Here is a 23,343-nt window from a genome sequence, read left to right on the forward strand (position 1 = left end):
TTGGAAATTAGTGAAGCACATGACGAATATCTAAAAAATATTGATCTTTTTATGGCAATTATTTATTATTTTCTTCATTACCGCGAGCGCGGTTAAATTAACTATATATGCAGACCAAAAATACTATTCTAAAGTTGTAGTGCACTTGAACGTGTCACACAATCCCATCGCTCTCTCATCAAATCAAATGATAAAATATTAAGATCTGGTTTCTATTGTCCAAAAATTCCTTCCTCAATTTTCGCCCAATTTCTCAAATTTTGGCGCAATTTTCCACCCTTTTTACCCACCAAATAACTACTACCTTATAATTTTCCCGGACAAAATTCTCCAAACCCCAAATTCTAGGGTTTTCATATTACTATTGTAATCCAGTTTTTTCCCCTTGGAAACGCATACCTTTAGGTTTGGATTCTGAATTTTTGGGCGAATTTTGATCAGAATTCGAAGAAATAAGAGAAAGAGATGAGCTTTCAAGATCTAGAATCGGGTCGATCATTGGGTTCCCGTCGTGGCTATGTGAATGGGAAGCAAAACCCGACCCAAGCCGTGGCCTCAGGAATATTCCAGATAAACACCGCCGTCTCCACGTTTCAGAGGCTGGTTAATACCCTAGGTACACCTAAGGATACCCCCGATTTACGCGACAAGTTGTGAGTTCTTTCGACATTTCGTTAACATTTTGATTAAATTAAGTTTTTTGTTCCATGATTTTGATAAAATTTTGATAATTGAGGTACATTTAATATTGAATTTTGGGCTTATTAGCCTTTTAAGAATTCTTTGCAAGTGTGTACGTCAAAAAATAGAATTAGATTTTTACGAGTTTACTTTATGCTTCTTTTGTTATGACGTTCTGCAATTGCAACTTTTTTTTTTTGGAGATAAAATTAGTCAAAATGATACTCCTTTAGTGCTATTTTGCTGGTGATTTAGTCTTCATTGGCTTATTTGGGAATTTTGTGTGATATAGGATGAATTTATTTATCAGCTTCTGCAGAGAGGCAGCTGTATGCTTGACATTATATAGTTCAAAGCAACTTGTCTAAAATATCTTACGTGCATGACAAATGGCAGTGACTATAAATAAAATAGTAAAAAGAAATGGCAATGTCGCACTTATCTGTGAAATGTTTTGAAGGACTATCTCGGCATGAGAAATATACAGCCTGGAAAGAGAGTTTTGGAACTTTGAGTAGGAGAAGAGCAAAGAACAAACCTGGTATATGTTGAGAGTGGCATTACATGATGACTAGGATACCATAGTTAGAAGTTAACTGTAGTCAGGGTAGGATCAGTTAATTATTAACAGAATTAGTTAGTCGGTTAATGAGTACAGCTGGCATTGTATATATGTACTACTTGGATGATTAATGAGAAGTAGTTCTTCATTTTACCCAATTACATTTCAGCTTACAGCATACGCTCTCTTCTTCATCCTCTCTAGTTCGTAATCTCCATTTACAGAAAAGCTCAATCCCAGACTCCCAGTAGTATCTGGAGAAGATGGGCTGAAGATCCAGTTTAAGAGTATATACGAGAATGATGAACTTACTGTACATAGAAGTGATGGACCTCTATCTTGGGTTTTCATCAAGAAAACTTGCGTAGAACAATTTTTTTTTTTTTGAGAAGAACTTGCGTAGAACAATTTGCAGGTGTTGGATACACTTTTAATGATAAATGACAATGTCAACCTCTAAATTGAAAGATGAACAAAATGCTTATGTTCTAAGAGATAGTACAAAAAGAAGTTTTCCGTTTAAAAAGCATGAAAACATAAAAATCATTAAGGGTTCGTGAAAACAAAAAGATGTTGTATGGGGCTGAGTGTTGGCTAATCAAGATCGCTCATATGTCCAGAAGATGAAGGTAGCAGAGATGAGAGGATGTTGAGATAGATGTGCGGGCACACCAGGTTAGATAGGATCAAAGATGAGGTTATTCACGACAAGGTGGGTGTGGTCTCTATTGAGGACAAGATGCGGGAAGTGCGGCTTAAGTGGTTTGGTAATGTGAGGAGGAGGAGCACAGACGCCCTGGTGAGGAGGTGTGAGAGGTTGACATTGGAGGGCCTACGGAGAGGTAGGAGTAGGCCAAAGAAGAGGTGGAGCGAGGTGATTAGGCAAGACATGGCACAGCTTCAGCTGACCGAGGACATGACCCTTGATAGGAAGGTATGGAGGTCGAGGATTAGGGTAGTAGAGTAGGTAGTCTAGAGTGTTCATAATAGTAGTATTGACATGCAGTCTTGCTTTCTGTCGATAGTAGGTTTTTATGACTAACCGTTGTTTTCTTTCATTGTTGATCACCTTATTGTCTTGTTGTTTTTATTCTGCTTTTATATGGTTTTTTGGTACTGTCCCTTCTTGTCTATATTTTCATTAATGTGGTTCTTATGCTTTCTTGAGCTGAGGGTCTATTGGAAACAACATCTCTATTCTCACAAGGTAGGGGTAAGGTCTGTGTACACACTACCCTCCCCAGACCCCACGGTGTGGGATAATACTGGGTATGTTGTTGTTGTTGTTGTTGTTGTTTGTTCATGTTGCTCCGAAAGTGGCAGATGTGCTTCACTCCAGTAAAGCATGCAAGTTGAGTAATTAATTTTAAGCAGCAACAATGATTTGCCCGTAGCTACAATAACAAAATAGTTTTTCTCAGAAGGATAATAACAGTAATAGTTAAATTGTGTCTCTACAAAATCCATAAACCTTATTAAGCTTGAATATATATAAAGGCAATAAATATGCTACTATTTGCTGCTATTAGCTGATCTGAATAATTGTTTCATATTTTGCATATGTGCCTTTTGTCCTAGCAGCCTCCTTTCAGAAATCATTTCTGTAATTGGGTGAATAGGTAGTATACCCCAGCGAGGTTTGCAAACCAATTCCTTTAGATTGAACAGGGTGAATATACCTCGCAAGTTTCCCAGGGTGAGTAGTGGACTAAGTTATGGGTTGGTAACAAGGAAAAAGAAGCATTGAGAGGTGGGATTAATGCAATTAATTGATCTTTGGGGTCTGCTATTATGCGTTCAATCATTATTAAGCGCATAATAGATACTAGCTTTGCAGTCCAATGTCTGTGATCCGAACTTTGTGCTGCAGCAACAATAATAGTGTGTTAATGAGATGAAAGGTGGTTCAGTGGAATAAAAATAAATTAATTTTTTTTGGTACTTGTACTGATTTTCTCAACTGCAGGCACAAAACAAGGCTGCATATTGGGCAGTTAGTGAAAGATACATCTGCAAAACTTAAACAAGCCAGCGAAACAGATCATCGAGTTGAAGTCAGTGTAAGTTTCAAGAAGTGATCTCCTTATTTCTCTGTGTTTGTCTTGGTGGGTCTGCGCTTTGATATGTATGTGCAAAACATTAATTCATCTCCTCTCTTCGCAAATTATCCATATTTTAAACATTTGCTAGCCTTATGTGTATTTCTCGCTCTTCTTCTGTCAGACTTCTCTCTTTTGCTTATAACTGTGAATTTGTTTTTTTGTTGCACTCAGGCTAGCAAGAAAATTACAGATGCTAAACTTGCTAAAGATTTTCAAGCTGTATTAAAGGAGTTTCAGAAAGCTCAACGCCTTGCAGCTGAGAGGGAGACAGCATACACACCTTTTGTTCCCCAAGCAGTTCAACCTTCTATGTAAGTGATGGTTATATTTACCGGAATTTTCATACAGTAACCAAGCTAGAAATATGAAAAAGTACATTAAAAGAAACTTGTATCTTGATAACTGATCTTGCTCTTTGATATTGTGAAATAAAACTTTTTACCTTCATTTCACCTCTCATTTCTAGTTCATCATTCTTTTGGTAAACAGTTACTCAGACGGTGAGATAGATGTTACTTCAGATAAAGGTCCAGAACAGCAAGCTCTCTTGGATTCTAGAAGGTGAAGTCTGATATTTTTACTCCTTTATGCTTGCTCGTAATAATCATTATTGTTGTAGTGGTGATGGTTCAATTAATTGCTAAAAGTTCACCAGAAGTTTGCTGTCAAGTTTTTGATGCACAAGGAATTGAAATTGGACTTTGAATTTGGACTAAAGTTGACATATGGTCTAGTGTAAATTAGATGGAGGATTTTTTGGTGTGTAGAGAACTCATTTCAATGTTTGGGATTAGGGGTTGGGATTTTTGGTGATTCACATTGTGCAACACGGTGTAAGGTGGCGTAAATTTTCTTAGTGTTGGTTTTCTCCCAAGACAAATTGTCCAAAAGAGCTGTTGCACATGATTGAGTCGAACTCAGATTCTTCTGAAACAAACCTAACTCTTTTGAAAATACACTAAAGGCAAGTTGATGTTAATGTAATTATGACGTTTTTCCAAATGTGGGCTTGTTATCGATTGTTAGCCGGAATGTGAATGTGAATGTGACTCCTATACTTTTTGTGAGAAGACAAGCTATGATTATTCTGACATCTGCAGGATTCAAGGGATTACATTTGTCATATACAACAATGAATCGAAGTCAGAGGAGATAACTGTAATTCACCCTTAAAATGGGCACTGACATGCAGAGTTATTTGCTTGCATGACAACAGAGTTAAACTTCCAATTTTTTCATCTGCTAAAGTTACAATTCCTTGATCTCAGACACCTCAAATGAAAGTATGCTTGTGATGCAAATGTCATATAAGATCAATGATTTTACCTCGTTAACACATACAACATGCATATATATAATTTTTTTTATATATATATGTATATATATAAAATTGTAATTTCTGGCTTGCTGATTCTTAGTTTCTGTTTTATCCTCCATGTACTTGTGCTGCAGACAGGAGGTTTTGCTTTTGGACAATGAAATTTCCTTTAATGAAGCTATTATAGAGGAACGGGAGCAGGGAATACAAGAAGTACAACAACAGATAGGTGAAGTGAATGAGATTTTTAAGGATCTTGCCGTGCTTGTTCATGAGCAAGGAGCCATGATCGGTATAAATTCCTCTCCTTCATCTTAGCATTCAGGTACCAAGGGGGAACACATTTTGATGTTTGCAATTCTTTTGCAGATGATATTGGTTCCAACATTGAGAATTCTCATGCTGCAACTGCACAAGGGAGATCACAACTTGCTAAAGCTGCAAAGACCCAAAGATCAAATTCATCTCTGGTAAATCTTACACATCTCACACTTCTTTATCCAGAAGATAAAAATCTGGGTTTGGTGTGCTTGAATATGCTGTACTTTAGTGTGGGGCCTGTCTGTTACTCTTTCCTTCCCCAAAAAATGGCACTACTATTTATTTGGAGCATAATATTTTTTTCTTTTACTAAGATTTTTTCAACTAATTTAGAAGTCTCGTTGACCAAGAAAATGTAATCTATAGTACCATTTTTGTACTCTCTAAGTATGTAGTTTTATTTACCAAAAATTAATGTATTGACCCTCATATCTTGTACCTTTATATTCTTTTTGGGACGGAGGGAGTAGTATTTCTTTCGGTGTTTTACTTGATAAAGGTTTTGTGGATTTTTGAGGAATTTGATTAGGAACACTGGTGGTTTAAATGTAAAAAAGGTATATAATGAACAAGACCACTCAGACAGTGGTCGACTTTGAAATTTTATCATTATTTTGTTATAACAAGTCAGATCATGTAATTAGCTTGTGGAGAGGAGGAATTTGTGGAAGAGCTTAGTGGTTAGGTTATGTGCTTAAAATTTTGGGGGTGGGTGGTGAGGGATGGGAAGTGCAGGAATTTGATAAAATTTCAACTTCTTTTGTGAAGCTTTTATTATTTAATGTGCAGTCACTCCAATTATTCTGCTTCCCTCTCACTTTGTGCGCATCAGTATTATTGTTCCACCTTATTTTCCCCGAACTAAACAATTTATTGTCTTTATGATTTCCTGACATAGTGTACTTTCTGCAGACCTGCCTACTCCTGGTGATTTTCGGAATCGTGCTCCTTATTGTTATCATAGTACTTGCAGCCTGATTTGAAGACTTTGAGATATAGAGAAGGATACTAAACTCTGTTCAGCAGTGGAGTGATCTTTGTGACTCAAGTTGTTTGCAGGCATACCTGCGTTCGGTTGTGCTGCCTCAAATCTTTGGTCATAGGAGAAAGTTTACTGTCAAATGAAGTGTTGTTTAATCTGGGGGAGGGGGAGGCAGGGTTTGTGTTCAATATTGTAAATTTGGTGCTTGGTGTGTTACTGCCTTGTAATGGCAGTATGGCAGGTGTGTGAATAAAAATAGATTCTTTGGAGGGTCTGCTTTTCTACTTGCATTCTATTATTTGACAAAAGCGTATGACGTTTTATTCTTTATGATACTAGTATGGTGAATAGATAATTTGTCTTGTTTGTTTTTTGCCTGTCTAAATCTTGTGTGGTAGGTTTGTACTTCTGGTTCTGTTCCGAGGTAGTTTTCAAAAAGTTACAACCTAAGCCAAAACTTTTTACTTGCTGTCTTGGAGTTGTTTTTCAGTTATCACTTCCCAAAGGTATTTGTACTGGAAAATATCATAATTGCTTGGATATATGCTTACCAGTTAAAGGGAGTAGCTAATTAAAATTCTACGGTAGTATTAGGATGTACAACTTGGGTATACTATGCTCCTCAATTCGCTGATCTTGAGATTGTTGGTCTGTTGAATCTAAAGTAATGTCTTAGACTAGAAAGTTTTTGAAATATGTATCTGCAAAATGTTTATAATCAATCTGTCTTCCTCTTTATTGTAACACCAAAGTGTTATAGCTGGAATTCGAATTTGGGATCTCTGGGTTGTTACTTGTTACTAACATATTTCAAGAACTAATCTATCCCCTTGGGTACAAGATGTTACGTTCCTTTTCATGGAAACTCCAAGCTGCCACCTCCTCTCCCAGAATTCAAATAAAAAGGGAACATATAAATGGAAATGGATTCTACAGGTTCAGTTAGATTCCATCTCTAGACGAGTATTCCTAGAATCAATTGTTATACAGTCAGACCTCTCTATAATAACATCGCTATATAACAACCATTTACTATCAAAGTTAAGTTTTTTTTGGAATCAATTTCCATGTATTATAATATACTCTTCGTTATAACAGCCAAAAAAATCTGGAACAAACGAGATTATTATAGAGGGGTTTGATTGTATGTCATGCACAGACTGGGAATGTACACTGGACCTTACAAATTTTCATGACAGAAGCAGCGAGTAGTCAGATTTCATACAAGAAATAAAAACCCAAATGAGAGTTTTGGTGTACAAATTATTCTGCAGAAAAGAAATGCGGCAATACTCAAATGAAGTTGTTTGAAGCAAATAATTATTGAGAACTAAAAAGGCAAAATTTTCAAAAAGGGAAGGAACCAGTAGCAGTAACTGTTGTAGGTCACCTAACATCTCACGAATATGGTCAATTCACAAGAGGGACACCTGTAGCTTTTCTTAAAACTACTTACGACTGTTTCAAGTCATCTCTCATCACAAGCTGTGTTACCAGAATTATAAATAGATGCAACAATGATAACAAGTGCTGATACAATAGCAGACAGAAAAGTAACAGCAGATACGACTAACTCTATCAATTCATAATAGCTGAACAAGTCAACAACTTTTAATGCCAAAGCAAAAAATCATAAAGAAGCAGGTCTATCTGCTGATTAACAAAACAGCAAATCTTTCCAAGAAATGACTCAATTTAAAGAGGGTAGGGGTATAATTAAACCCAATGCAAGAAGACTACAGGATCACAACTTCACAAAGGAATTGGCCATTTTTGGCTTAAAAAACAACCAGCAATACAAATACCAATACTGAGGCATGTACTACAAAACAGGTGCCACTAAGCGATATCCAAAATTCACATACAACAAGAAACCTTTTCTTTGTAAGGAGTGTTCATCAACTATAAGCATAGACACAGTTTATTTTTTTGACTAAAAAGGGGCTGCACCTGAGATCATCTTAATCACAAGCTGCCTACGTACCCCAAAACAAATCCTAATTAAAGAGGGATCAAGCCCACACGTAGTTCTTTACATATACAGTATTCAATTGTATTGTTTTTTAACTAAGAAGGGGCTGCACCTGATCATCTTGGTCGCAGGCTGCCTACGTACCCCAAACAATTCCTAAAGGGGGATCAAGCCCACACGTAGTTCTTTTACATATACAATAAATCAATTTTCTAATATGAATCAGCTATCTATTGTTAGTTATAGCTAGGAGCCTTTCACGAATTCCGTTCTCTACTTCCTTCAGATTCAGCAGGTGCATTCTGATTATTGCATCAATGTTCTATAACCAAATCGCGAATGTGTGGCTGTGTCTTGAATGCTGTCTTTCGATGGGGTCTGCGCAAAAGAGACATGTAACCACTTTGCTTCTTCCTCGTCTTTGTTGCAGTTTGGACATTGTTGGCTGACTTCAGAAAAGAATGATTCAAGAGCATGTCCGCCGTCCAACGCAAACTCGGATTCTTGACCAGACAACTTCTCACAAAATCTTTTGCCTCTGCTGACAGTTTCTCATTCTCAAAACTTGGTTCCTCAGACCCGATTCGGCTTAACACATCATCAACCTTTGCATCAGAATTGGATGATTCCCAGAGGGGTTTCCCAGTGATCAACTCGTAGACAGTGCAGCCAAGAGCCCAAATATCCGCTTCTGGACCGTACTCCTGCTTAAGCACGGATTCAGGTGCCATGTACCTTTTAGTTCCTCTCAAACCCTGTTTTTGTGTCCAGCTATCTTCCAAAGTCATAGCAAGCCCGAAATCAGCGATCTTGGCAATCTCTGTTGTATCATCATCAGTAGGAGTAACAAGTAGAATGTTGTGAGGCTTTAAGTCGCAGTGAATAATTCCGGAGCCATGAATACGACTAAGCCCTAAAACGACGTTTTTGGTGTGTTTTTTAACTTCAACCTCTGGCATTCCTTTCCCTGAACAATTCAAGCGATCAGCCAAACTTCCACCGGAAGCATATTCTAACAATAAGTTGTAGAGGAGTACACCGTCTTCTAGCGTGACTTTAACACCGAAAGAGCGAATAATGTGAGGAGAGTCTTCAAACATGCGGAGAAATTCCCTCTCTAATTGAAGCGATTCAGAACGGCTGAACATACAAGATTTTACCGCAATCAGTGGTGGAATTAGACAATGATCAACAGTACCGGCGTTATCAATATTATCAGTGGAAGCTAAGGAAACAAAGCCAAATCCTCCTTTCCCCAATGTTCTCCCTCTCTTCCACATAACTTCTACTTCTTCTTCTCCTTCCGCCATTAGAACTAATTAGGTTACTTCGAATGTTATGTGAATATCCTCTGTCTCTCTCGCCTCTGCTGCGCAGTGTAGTTTTTGTAGTAAAAGTTTTGTTTCCTATTTGGCTACTAGTCTGATTTACCCTATTTTATTCGGTCTCCTCTCCTATTCCTAAACGGAGTAGTACAAATTTTTAGTATGTGATTTCAATTTTATATTTATTGTTGCATAAATTATTCTAGAAATAATGTTTAAATTAATAAATAAAAATCCTGAAGAAATTTTATATAGAAATGGAATTTATCCTCTATTATAACTCGTAAACACTTTTTTTTGTTGTAAAATTGTTACCTTTTTAGGTACGTCCATCTATGTAAATTAATTAAGTTGTCCTCAACTTAACCACGGGATATACACCAATAAAAATGCTGATATTTTATTTCAAATGAGACTAATCAAGTTCATTCAACGAAATTTGTTATTTCTACTTTAAGGAAGACTAAAGAGCAACAATTAGAGGAGATATAGCAATTCTTTTTCGTTAATAGGACTATTCTGAATATTTTGTCAATTCCTATTTTTATACATTACTAGACGTAAAATATTCTTAACTCAAAGTTCAATGGTTATTCTTACTCTTTGAGATAATTACCTATTTTTCCATTACAAATTGCTAATTAACGTACTCTTTCAGTAATACATTTTTAACATAACCACATTCATATCATTCTAGTTGTAAGTATTGTATAGCAATCTATGAAGGTATTTCATCTTTTTATGTCTTAGGAGATGTCTTGCCTTGTTCTATTTCATTATACATATCTAATTCCACATTCATCCAAGAAACAGATCAGATATGGCCAGCAATACGTAACGGTTATTATCAGTTAAACAATACTGCATATTTGGAAAATCTAAGGCCGTATTAATACATTGGAGATAAGCATCACTGCAGGATAATATCAACAATAAGCAAGGCAAAACTGAATTTGAAACTAAAAGCTAAGCAGCAATTGAAAGAACCAGTCCAAGGAACAATCTATTGAACACGTTACACGCCAAGAAACTTTTGTGATGAATTAACTGCATAGAATGGCATTCCAAAGCTCACTCATGCAGTTGCGAGTTGAGAATGAACCTGTGATATTCACTAGTTTAGACATTTGCAGCTAGAAGACTACTAAACTTTCTCAGTATTGCAACAATGCTTTACTGTTCCAGCAGCAGTGATCTCAAGTCGTGCCATAACCCTGGATTGAACAATAATGACGAACAGTTCTGGAATGTAAAGGCAAAATATACAAATATAACTTCGGGGAACACTTAATTAGTGATGATAAATCATCTGACATATCACAATAAAGGAAGATATAAATTCTCTGCTACCCTGTGTGGCATTTAACACATTTTAATTTCTCTAATTTCATCCATTTAGGGGAAAAATGGAAAAGAAGTTAGCAGATCAAGGGCATAAGGAATGTGCTATTCTACAAGACTGTGCTATTTGTTGGGAAAACGTGTCAGGCTAACAGAAGAAAAAAAATATTTAAAAGAGAAAATTAATAAATTGCATAAGACAAGACAAAAGAAGATTTACATGGTTCGGCAATTTTTACCTACTCCACGGCCACACAAAGAATATCTCTTTACTAATTGAAGAGAGAAAGAAGAAGTTGAGGGATGATATACAAATGAAAATGCACACCCCTTTTATAGGCATTTGATGCCCTGCCGACGTAAGCGCTTACATCATAGGAATGCCGATGTAAGCGCTTATATCATACGAATGCCGATGTAAGCGCTTACATCATAAGTTCATCTCTTTTTGACTTTTCTTTCTTTTGTTTTGTCTACTTTTTTTTCCCACATAAAACAACAGGTTTGCTACTATCAATCTCCCCCTCAAACCTATGTTACATCAAGAAAGAAATAAAAAAAAAAGATTTGCTATTCTCTGGTGGCGCCTTCACGCTATTAGTCTTGAAGGCTAACTAAGGCAGTGCACAACCTTAGTTTGTCAACACCGACAACTTTGGTCAATATGTCTGACTAGTTCTTTGATCCTGGTATCTTCTGTAAGGAAAGAGTTTCTTCACTTATCAACTGTCGGATATGATGATACCTCAACTGGATATGCTTCGATCTTGCATGAAACACTGGATTCTTGGCAAGATGAATTGCACTCTGGCTATCGCTGAAAAGCTCAAAATTGTCCTGCTCTTTACCTAGCTCTTTAAGAAAATTCTTAAGCCAAATCATCTCTTTTCCAACTTTTGAGATTACCGTGCACTTTGTTTCAGTGGTAGATAGAGCAATACTTTTCTGAAGTCTGGACATCCAGCTAACAGCAGTACTGCCCAAGGTGAACACGTAGCCTGTGGTACTTTTTCGACTATCCAGATCGCCGCCTAAATTTGCATCAGCAAAACCTTATAAGATAATATTGCTCCTTTTAAAACAAAGTGTCACACTTGAGGTGCATTTGAGATATTGCAATATCCATTTTACACCTTTCCAATGTTCCTTTCCTGGATTTGACATATTTCTACTGACAACTCCAACTGCATGGGCGATGTCAGGTCTAGTGCAAACCATAACATACATCAAACTTCCTACTGCTGAACCATATTCAACTTTTCACATCTACTTCTTTTCTTCATCTTTCTTAGGTGATTGGTCCTTCGACAGATTAAGATGGCTTCCGAGTGGAGTGCTTCTAGTCTTTGTATCATGAAGACTAAACCTGCTTAGAACGTTCTGTATGTACTTTTCTTGAGATAATTTTAAGGTTCCTTCAGGCCTGTTTCTTCTAATCCTCATCCGAAGTATTTGCTTAGCTGGTCCTAAGTCTTTCATTTCAAACTCCTCTGCCAGTTGTTGCTTAATCCTGTTAATCTCATTTATGCTAGATCCTGCAATTAGCATATCATCAGCGTACAACAGTAGAATGATATAGGATTTATCATGATTTTTGATATAACAACAATGGTCCATCTCACATCGCGTGAAACCATTATTATGCATGAATCTATCAAATTTCTTGTACCATTGTCGGGGTGCTTGTTTCAAACCATGCAAGCTCTTCTTCAACTTACACACAAGTTTTTCTTTACCAGAAACTTGAAAACCTTCAGGTTTCTTCATGTAGATGTCTTCTTCAAGGTCACCATGCAAGAAAGCAGTTTTAACATCTAGCTGATCCAAATGTAAATTTTTTGCAACTATGATACTTAGCACCAATCTGATAGTAGTTAATTTGACTACAGGAGAGAAGATCTCGGTGTAGTCAATCCATTCCTTCTGCTGAAAGCCTTTTACTACTAATCGTGCTTTGTATCTCTTCTTACCATCATGCTCTTCCTTGATCCTGTATACCCACTTATTTTGCAACGCCTCTTTCCTTTTGGTAAATCTGTAAGTATCCATGTTTTATTCTTTTAAAGAGAATTCATCTCTTCTTTCATGGCTAGCTTCCACTTATCAGAGCTTACCACCTGCATTGCTTCAACAAAATGCTCTGGTTCTCCAGCATCAGTCAGAAGTAAATAGTGGAGAGAGAGAGAGAGAGAGAGAGAGAGAGAGAGAGAGAGAGAGAGAGAGAGAGAGAGAGAGAGAGAGAGTTAACCTATCTGGAGCATTCGTGACTCTTTTAGATCTCCTTAATGTAGGTTCAGAATTAACTGATCCCGAATTTGATTCAAGTGCTGACTCCAGATCTGGTTCTCCATCTGATTCTATCTCTGGTTCCGGTTCTGGTTCTGATCCAGATTCGACTTCTTGTTCTTCATCTTTAATTTCAGAATCAGTTGTAATCCCTCTACCCACTTCATTTTAAAAGATTTCTTCTAACTCAACTGTTTCAGATGTCTGTTTGCTGGTGCCGGTTGGTTCTACTTCAAGCTTATTTTTGTACATCACATTTTCATTAAATGTGACATTCCAGTGTATTAGGATCTTTCTATTCTGATCATCCCAAAATCGATAACCAAAATTATCATCACCATAGCCAATAAAGAAATATTTCTTGGCTTTAGGATCAAACTTATCTCTATCATTAGAGTTTACATGCACATAAGCAACACAACAAAAATTTTTCAGATATGAGAGAGTTACCTACTTTCCTGTCCATACCTCCTCAGGAATTTCAAAATTCAGTGGTACAGAGGGTCCCATGTTTATTAGGTAAGCTTCCGTGTTAACAGCCTCAGCCCAAAAATACTTCGGCAATCTAGAATGTATTCTCATACTTCTGGCTCGTTCATTCAGGGTTCTGTTTATCCTCTCAGCAACGCTATTTTGTTCCGGTGTTCCAGGAATTGTCTTGGTCATTCTGATCCCATTCTCAGAGCAGAATGCTTTAAACTCTTGTCTATCATACTCTCCTCCATTATCAAACTTCAGATATTTTAATTTTAGACTTGTCTGATTTTCAACTTCAGCTTTCCATCTTTTAAAGGTAACAAACACGTCAGATTTATTTTTCAGAAAATAAACCTATACCTTTCTTGTGGAATCATCAATGACGGTGACATAATAGCGTGAGCCTCCCAGAGAAGTTATAGGAGTTGGTCCCCACAGATCCGTATGCACTAGTTTCAGCTTCTCTTTCTTTGGCGTCCTTCCCGCCTTTGAGAAACTAACTCTCTTTTGTTTCCCGTAAATACAATCTTCGCACAAACCTAATTCAACATGCTTCAGGTTTTTCTTTGGATACTAACAACTTTATTCTCTTCTCACTCATATGCTCCAGCCTCTGGTGCCATAATATTGTATCACGACTATGATTAACTATTGCTATAATATCTTTCTGTATTGCAGTTGTATACAGTGTTCCCTTCTTGAAGCCTCGTGCCACAACCAAATTTTCTTGGGTTATCTTCCACGATCCATTACTGAATGTTGTTGTATATCCTTCACTGTCAATCTGACCCATAGATATCAGATTTTTCTTTAGGCCAGGAACATGTCAGACATTTTGCAATTTCCATAGCGTGCCTTGTGAAGTCTTTATATGAACTTCACCATTCCCGACAATGTCCAGAGGTTCACAGACTGCTAGATAAACTTTTCCAAATTTTCCAGCAATATAATTATGCAATAATCTTTTACATGATGTAGAGTGAAAGGATGCACCTGAGTCCAGAATTCAAGATTCGACTGGACTGTCTGCATAACAAATTAGTGCATCACCAACTTATTCATCCTTGTATTGATCGTTCTTCTTCTTCTTTGGCTCTCTACACTGACTACTGTACTAATACCATACTTTTCTAACAGAATTACACTCTCTGTGCTCTGATACCAATTTTTGGAAAATGTGTCAGGCTAATAGAAGGAAAAAATATTTGAAAGAGAAAAGCAATAAATTGCACAAGACAAGACAAGAGAAGATTTACGTGGTTCGACAATTTTTGCCTACTCCACGGCTATACAAAAAATATCTCTTTATTAATTGAAGATAGAAAGAAGAAGTTGAGGGATGATGTGCAAATGAAAATGCATACCCATTTTATAGGTATTTGAATGCCCTGCCGACGTAAGCGCTTACATCATAGGAATGCCGATATAAGCGCTTACATCATACGAACGACGATGTAAGCTCTTACATCATAAGTTCATCTCTTTTTGACTTTTCTTTCTTTTGTTTTGTCTACTTTTCTTTTTTTTCACATACAACAATAGGTTTGCTACTATCTTGTCTACTTTTTTTTTTTTTTTTCACATACAACAATAGGTTTGCCTGCGTGAAACCTACGGGGGAGAATCCTAGAGAACTCATCAATGCATTTTGTGACATGAAACCAGTTTCAGGCAATTTATTAGACTGCTGAGAAGTGGCAGGAACAATATATTCCCGATAGATATTACCATCTCGTCAGCATTAAATTTTCTTGTAACAACAACAATAATCCCTTAATGTTGGTATAATAGTCAGGTAAACATTTTGGTACTCAAATAATGTTACTATGAAACTTCAAACCTCACAAACAGTTTTATTAAGGGCTTTAAAATTCCCATGTGTCAAGATAACATCTTTATCGGGTACTATTTTGTTATGTCTTGCTGACTAGTTTTAGACCTTCAAAGACCATTTGTGATCACTGGAAATGAGCTTTTATGGAAAACATAACTTTAACTATCACTTGAATTAATGCATACCGAAGTTTCCTCTAGCCTATCTACCAGAATGTTTAATTAATCCATTCATCAACTATGATAGCAGTGATAAAGGCCAGAGTTACAGTGTGAGGCTGTTTCTGCCAACTATTTGCTTAAGAATCTCCTTGCGTTCATTATTGTCTAAAATATTTCTGGAAGTTTGTTCTTAAACTTATTATTTTTCTAATAGTTTCCCCTGATGTTTTCAGATTCTTCTTTATCACAAAAAATGAATCTACTAGGAAGCCAGTTGTTCTAAATTGGTTGACAAATGACCGGGCACTAACATGGAAACTAGAAGTGCAGCAGATCAATCATGCTAACAAACTCAAATGCTGAGTAGCGTTTATAAATCTGCAACAGAATTTGCAGTTTGAAAATCGACTAGCACTTAACATTAATTAATGAAACAGAATAGAACTCTGTCAAATTTACTAAGGTATGTACTAGTACTACCAGTAGCGAAGTTAGGAATTTACTCAATGGTATTCAAATTTGAAAGAAGTGAAAAAATATTCCGACAAAGGGTGTTCAATATGTGTTATATACCTCTAAAACGTAATATTTTTTCTATATACACCGTGCAATTTTTCGACAAAGAGTGATCAAGTGTTGTAACCATGTGGCTTCGACACTGTGTACTCCAAACTGATGCCACTCATAAATGACCAAAAAAAAGCTTACAACGCCCTTTTTTGTAAGGAGCATTGATCAACTATGACCATATAAAGAAACTTACTTTTATTAAACTAAAAAGGGGCTGCACCTGAGATCATCTTGATCACAGGCTGCCTACGTACCCCTAAAAAATCCTTAGGAGGGATCAAGCCCACACGTAGTTCTTTACATATACAGTATTCAATTGTATTTTCTTAAACTAAAAAGGGGCTGCACCTGAGTTCATCTTGGTCACAGGCTGCCTACGTACCCCACTAACAAATCCTAAAGAGGGATCAAGCCTACACGTAGTTCTTTTACATATATTACAAATCAATTATCAATCTGAGTATCTACTTTCAGTATCGCCAGCAGCCTTCCGCGAGTTCCCTTGTCTAATTTCTTCAGATTCCCTTCTCTGATTATTGCATCAATGTCCTATGATCAGATCACGCTTATGTGGTTGTGTCTTGAATGCTATCTTGTGCTGCGGTCTGCGTAAGATGATCTTTAGCTTTTTAGCTGTCTTTGTTGCAGGCTGGACTTTATCTGCTACTTTGGAGGAATTCAGAAACGGATGGTTCAATAGCATGTCGGCGGCTGTCCAACGTGAACTGGGATTCTTGATTGCTGTCTTCTGCTGCGGTCTGCGTAAAATAATCTTTAGCTTCTTAGTTGTCTTTGTTGCAGTCTGGACATTGTCTGCTACTTTGGATGAATTCAGAAACGGATGGTTCAATAGCATCTCCGCTGTCCAACGTGATCTTGGATTCTTGACTAGACACCTCTTCAAAAAATCTTGTGCTTCGTTCGACAACTTTGCATTCTGAAACATTGGTTCCTCAAACCCGATTCTGTATAAAACATTCGAATCTTGACTATCTTCATCTGATTCCCACAGCGGTGTCCCCGTCATCAACTCGTAGACAGTGCAACCGAGAGCCCATATATCAACTTCTGTTCCGTACTTTTCGTCAACCACGGATTCTGGTGCCAAATACCTTTCAGTTCCTCTCAGTCCCTGATTTCCTGTTCTGCTCTGTTCCAAAGTCATAGAAAGTCCGAAATCCGCAATCTTGGCAGTTTCATCAGTGCCCGCAAGAAGAATGTTATCGGGCTTGATGTCGCAATGAATAACTCCTCTGTTGTGTATGTGAATGAGACCTAAAACAATGTTCGTCGTGTGTTTTCTAACTTCAAATTCTGACAGTCCTTTCCCTGAGTTGTAGTTGTGAAGACGATCTGCTAAGCTTCCTCCGGAGGCATATTCGAGTAGTAAGTTGTAAACGGCGACGCCATCTTGTAGTTCAATATTAGGTCTGAAACAGTGAATAATGAAAGGCGAGTCCGCAAACATGCTGAGGAATGCCTCTTCATATTGCAACGATTGAGAGCGATGGAGTAAGCAAGTTTTCACGGCGATGAGAGGTGGAAGACGCTCTAACGTGGGAGGTTGATTATCGGACGATGAAGCTAAAGAAACAACCCCATATCCACCTTTACCCAGTATTCTCACTCTCTTCCACAAGACTGAAGCCATTTCTGAAAGTAATTTGTGAACGTCTGCTGCTGCTGCTTCGTACTCTTATGTTACAAGGTGAAGTTGAGGAGTATTACGACGTCCCAATCCTTTATTAAGTAGGATTCTGACTTTTGTTTCCTATTTTTACTTTCCATATTTCTGTTACAGCTAGCCCTATTCATTTTTTTTATTTTCTCAAAAGATGACCCTAGTCATTCACGTATTTAAATTCCTTTCCTCTCCAGTCTCCAGCAAAAATTCAAAAAAGAGAACTACTAACTTTTTATTTATTAATTTCCAAAACCGTCCTTTTAAAAAAAAAATATAAACGTATATAAACGAGAAGAAAAGTCATGTTAACACATAATTAGAAGTCATATGTTAACACATTAGTATAATTAGGCCTATTTTATGAAATTTTGGATGAACTGTTAATTTCTATTATTTTTTGTTTAATCTTCTTCTCGCTTTTACACAATAATTTGTAAGTAATAATTATTTTCAAATTAATATTCGATTTACCACAAGACATGCACCTTAAATTTTGTTGTGTAAGCAATAAAAATGCAAATATTTTATTTAAAATGAGACTAGGGTCATTTAACGAATTTAATTATTTCTAATCTAAGGAAGACGAATGAACAAAAAATAAAACAAATATAACAAGTTTCTTCTATTAATAGGCTGAATGCTATGTCAATTCCTATGGTTATACATTCTAGAATTAGACTTGTTTACCCGAAAAACGGATAGAGTTGAATTTGTACGTAGTTCTAAGGATATGTGGTGAAGAAGAAGATGGCTCGTAAGCCGAACAAGAATGCCATTCCTTTAACCGTAGAATCAGTTATGCGTCTGAGGGATGAAGAAGAAGAAGAAGAAAAGAGAACGATGGGTCTGCTCTGGCAGCCCGAACAAAGAAGACCACCGACGTTCCACAGGCAGTTGGATCGATGGTGGTTCATAAGGATCCGCCTCGATCTGAGGATATATCGGAGAGAGATTCGAGCAGAGTCCCTGAGTTGCTGGAGATCGAAGATGTTTCCCATCGAAGCCGACGGGTGGGGGATATGTCTGAAGGGGCTCTTCCCGAACCAAAGAGAATGCCCCAGATGACTCATTTGGGGCAGTAGCAATCGAAGGCTCGCCTACCTTCCCTGCTTTTTTCCGCAGGGGCAATTCGGGAAGCCCAAGCTTTGGGGGCCCTCGAATTAGATAGGCCTCATGATGGAGAGGATCCTTTTCGTGACCTGTTCATCGGCGTGGAAGACACTGCCGGTACAAGTGACGCATCAGTTCTTTTTCATGGAGGGCAGCAAGCTTTGAATCAGGTAGGCCTTAAATCATATAACGTTACCTTTAAGTTTGCTTTTCTTTTCTGAATTCGTTTCTTCTTTCTTTGCAGGCCGCGACAGTTCATCGAGAATCATGTTCTTAGTCCCGAACCGAGCTGCGTCGATACGTGGCCGAGCTTCAACGGGTTACGATTACGGAGGAGAGGAACTCCTTAAAGCTCCTTTTGGGCCAAAAGAGAGAGGAAACAAAAGACCTCCAAGCTGAGTTGGTCAGGGCTCACCAAGATCAGATCGATCTATCCGAAGAGGTAATAATGCTTTTAAAATCCTATGAGCTTGATACCGGAACGATGGCTAATCTTTCGGTCTCACAGCTGTAGCAAAAAATCGAGATGATCGGAAAGCTCCGTGAAAAAGTCGATGTGATAAGAGCGGAGTCTTTGAAGTGGAAAGAAGGAATGGACCGCTTTGGTGCAGAGAAAGAAACCGCTCGAGGCCAATTGTCATCGGCCGAAAACCAACTTCAAAAAATGAAGGAGAAACGCTCGCTACAAGCAAGAAGAATAGAAGAGCTCGAGGCTCGGTTGGCCTCTGTACTTGCCAAGGCCGAATCTGATGCTGAAAAGGCAAAGGCCGATGCGGATGCACTCGTGACCGTCTATCGGGCCGATGCTGAAGCTTCCCAGGTCCAAGCACGAGAGGCAGTCGATACCGCCGATACTCGAGCACATTGGGTCGCCGAACTTGCTAAATGTCGATCTCGGAGGGAGACCCTCGAGGAGATCCATGCTCGAGGTTTCGACCTCACTGAAGAGATAAAAAGGGCCAGAGAACTCGAAGCCGATGATGAAGCTTTGGTTTCCGATGATGATGATGATAACAATGATGATGACGATAGGAGTAAGAGCGGATCCGAGAATCGGGGAGAATGGGGGGGAGCCTGATAGAGAAGAGACCGCTCCTGGGGATGACCAGGAATCTTAGTCCTTAATTTTTATGTTGTAATCAATCATGTAAACAATTTTTGTATATAAAAATATCCCTTTTTTTTGCCGACTTGCTTATGTTTTGTTTCCTGTCTTGTGAAGACTTTATCCATGCCTTATGAATATTTTCATAAGGATTTAAACAACTTAATCAAATTTGAACTTCGTAACCTCTATAACCGAGCGAGCGCTTACTCAAACTTGAAATAAGGTAGCTCGTAGGCATGATGGTCGAGTGAGTGCTTGCTCGAACTCGAGATAAAAGTAGCCCATAGGCTTAGTAGTCGAGTGAATGATTCGAACTCGAAGTAATGTAGTCCGTAGGCGTAATGGTCGAGTGAGTGTTTGCTCGAACTCGAAATAAAAGTAGCCCGTAGGCTTAGTAGTCGAGTGAATGATTCGAACTCGAAGTAATGTATCCAGTGGGCGTAATGGTCGAGTGAGTGCTTGCTCGAACTCGAAATAAAAGTAGCCCGTATGCTTAGTAGTCGAGTGAATAATTCGAACTCGAAATAATATAGCCCGTAGGCGTAATGGTAGAGTGAGTGCTTACTCGAACTCGATCCTATTAGCACAATAAATCTCGAAATAAAGGAAGTTTTCTTGGATAAAAGATATCGGTAAAGAAGAGAACTTTCTTTGCAAGTCAATATACATGTGTTCACGTTTTGCGTCAGGGCTCAGGCCAACTATACGAGCATGGTTTGTTTTGACCATCTGGCTCTTACAACTTTTCCTATTGGAACCTTGTTGACATGAAATAACTTTCTTGCATCAGAACTTGATATATTTGAGGGCTAATGCCCCCCAGTATTTGAGGTCGATTGTAAAGAGGCCTCGGATACTGTCGTATTGTTTCCAAGTACAGCACGATCATTGGTTGCCTCATTAAAAACCTTGCCGAAAAACCCATTTGGGATAAAACCGGCCTAAGGGAAAAAGAGCGCAACGCGTGCTTTCAGACCCAAGGCTTCATATTGAAGGATCCATCTTAGCTCCTGATCGGAGTTCTGCAGGGGTTAGTTTTGAAATGTAAACGAATATGAGAGGGTCGTACCTTAGAAGTAGTATCGTTTTAGATGCGACACATTCCAATTTCTTGATAGTTGTTTGCCATTTATAATGCCGAGCTTGTATGATCCCTTTCCGACGTTTTCGAGAACCTGATATGGTCCTTCCCAATTCGGTCCTAGTTTTTCTTCGTTTGGATTTCGGGTATTGAGGGTGACTTTCCTTAGCACTAAGTCCCCGGGCTTCAAAAGGCGGAGCTTGGTTCTTCCATTATAGTATCTTTCGATTCGTTTCTTTTGGGCGGGCAATTGGATGCGGGCAGTTTCTCATTTTTCGTTCGATAACTCGAGACTAGTGTTCATTGCCTCGTTATTTGATTCTTTTGTTGTATATCGAAATCTGGCACTGGGTTCGCCGACTTCGACAAGTATCAAGGCTTCAGAGCCATATACTAAGGAGAACGGGGTTGCCCCCGTACTAGATTTTGATGTTGTTCGATATGCCCAAAGGACTTCGGGTAGGACTTCTCTCCATTTTCCTTTAGCGACGTTCAACCTCTTCTTTAGGTTTTGAATGATAGTTTTGTTCATTGATTCTGCCTGTCCTTTCCTACTGGGGTGATATGGCGTTGATAATATCCTTCTTATTTTGTGGTCTTCGAAAAATTTTGTGACTTTGCTGCCGACAAATTATTTTCCATTGTCACACACTATTTCGGCGGGTATCCCGAATCGACATACGATATGATTCCAGATAAAATATATAACTTATTTCTCTCTTACTTTCTCAAACGCCTGTGCTTCAACCCATTTAGAGAAATAGTCAGTCATAAATAAAATAAATTTAGCTTTACCTGGGATCGATGGCAGAGGGCCGACGATATCCATTCCCTATTTCATGAATGGCCATGTGGATAGTACTGAGTGAAGTTGCTCTCCGGGTTAATGGATCATTGGTGCAAACCTTTGACATTTGTCACATTTTCGAACAAATTCTTTTGCATCTTTGCCCATATCGATCCAATAATACCCTGCCCTGATTATTTTCGTACTAATGAATCGGCACCAGAGTGATTCCCACAAGTACCCTCGTACACCTCACATAAGATGTAATCGGTATCTCCCGGACCTAAGCATACTGCCAATGGTCCATCGAATGTCCTTCGGTATAGCGTTCCATCTGAAGCCAACATGAATCGAGCAACTTTGGTTCGTAGAGCCCTTGAATCTTTAGGGTCCGATGTGAGCTTTCCGCTCTTTAAGTATTCAATATACTTGTTTCTCCAATCCCAAGTTAAGCTCGTAGAATTTATCTTGACATGACCTTCTTCGATCACGGATCTCGAGAGTTGAACGACAGTCCCCGAGCTCAATTCACCTTCCTCGACCGATGATCCCAAATTCGCAAGTGCATCAGCCTCACTGTTTTTCTCTTGTGGAACATGCTGTAAAGTCCATTGTTTGAAATGGTGCAAAGTGACATGTAGTTTGTCCAAATACCTTTGCATTCTATCTTCTCGAACTTCAAAGGTTTTGTTTACTTGATTTACCACCAGCAAAGAGTCACACTTGGCTTCAATGACTTCTGCTCCCAAGCTTTTAGCTAGCTCGAGACCTGCAATCATGGCCTCATACTCGGCCTCATTGTTAGTCAACCTGGTAGCTTTAATAGATTGCCTAATAGTGTTACCCGTGGGTGGCTTTAAAACTATCCCTAGCCCGGACCCCTTCACGTTCGAAGCCCCGGCCGTAAAAAAGGTCCATACCCCCGATGACGTACCCGATTTCAACAAGAGTTCTTTTTCGACTTCGGGTATGAGAGTTGGCGTGAAATAGGCCACGAAGTCTGCTAAAATTTGAGACTTGATGGCCGTACGGGGTTGATATTCGATATCGAACCCACTGAGTTCGACGACCCATTTGGCCAATCGGCATGATAGTTCGAGCTTGTGCAAAATATTTTGAAGAGGGTAAGTGGTTAATACGCATATGGGGTGACATTGAAAGTATGGTCTTAATTTTTTAGAGGCGCTTATCAGTGCAAGTGCCAATTTTTCTAAGTGCGAATATCTAGTTTATGCTTCTCCTAAGGCCCGACTTATATAATAAACGGAAAATTGCGTACCTTGCTCTTCTCGAACTAGGATACCGCTTACTGCGATTTTGGATACTGCCAAGTACAAACAAAGTTTTTCGTCTATTTTTGGAGTATGAAGTAATGGTGGGCTCGATAGATATCGTTTTAATTCCTCTAATGCCTGTTGGCTTTCCGGGTCCAAGCGAAATCGTTCTTCTTTTTGAGTAGAGAGAAAAATTTGTGACTTCGATCTGACGATCTCGAAATGAATCGGCCTAAGGTTGCAATCCATCCCGTTAGCCTCTGTATGACTTTCACGCTGTCCACGATGGTGATGTCCTCAATGGCCTTGATTTTATCAAGGTTAATCTCGATTCCTTGATTTGACACCATGAAGCCGAGGAACTTAC

General features: G+C 38.4%; 2 protein-coding genes and 1 pseudogene across 2 annotated transcripts; 1 reads left to right on the plus strand and 2 right to left on the minus strand.

Annotated features, from left to right (window-relative positions):
* Positions 1-133: 133 nt before the first annotated feature.
* Positions 134-6,337, plus strand: LOC104106903 (syntaxin-22-like). The gene is made up of 7 exons (XM_009615562.4): positions 134-653; positions 3,210-3,303; positions 3,517-3,656; positions 3,835-3,906; positions 4,798-4,955; positions 5,033-5,133; positions 5,897-6,337. The coding sequence occupies exons 1-7, from the start codon at positions 466-468 to the stop codon at positions 5,960-5,962; spliced, it is 819 nt and encodes a 272-aa protein (XP_009613857.1). The 5' UTR covers positions 134-465; the 3' UTR covers positions 5,963-6,337.
* Positions 6,338-8,004: 1,667 nt separating this feature from the next.
* Positions 8,005-10,894, minus strand: LOC104106904 (mitogen-activated protein kinase kinase kinase 20-like). The gene has a single exon (XM_070177715.1). It carries the CDS (start codon positions 9,246-9,248, stop codon positions 8,253-8,255), a length of 996 nt encoding a protein of 331 aa, XP_070033816.1. The 5' UTR covers positions 9,249-10,894; the 3' UTR covers positions 8,005-8,252.
* A 5,385-nt stretch (positions 10,895-16,279) lies between these two features.
* Positions 16,280-23,343, minus strand: part of LOC104106905 (mitogen-activated protein kinase kinase kinase 20-like) — a 29,672-nt pseudogene continuing 22,608 nt past the window's right edge.

The sequence above is a fragment of the Nicotiana tomentosiformis genome, chromosome 6 (genome assembly GCF_000390325.3).
Source record: "Nicotiana tomentosiformis chromosome 6, ASM39032v3, whole genome shotgun sequence".
NCBI classification, from domain to species: Eukaryota; Viridiplantae; Streptophyta; class Magnoliopsida; order Solanales; family Solanaceae; genus Nicotiana; species Nicotiana tomentosiformis.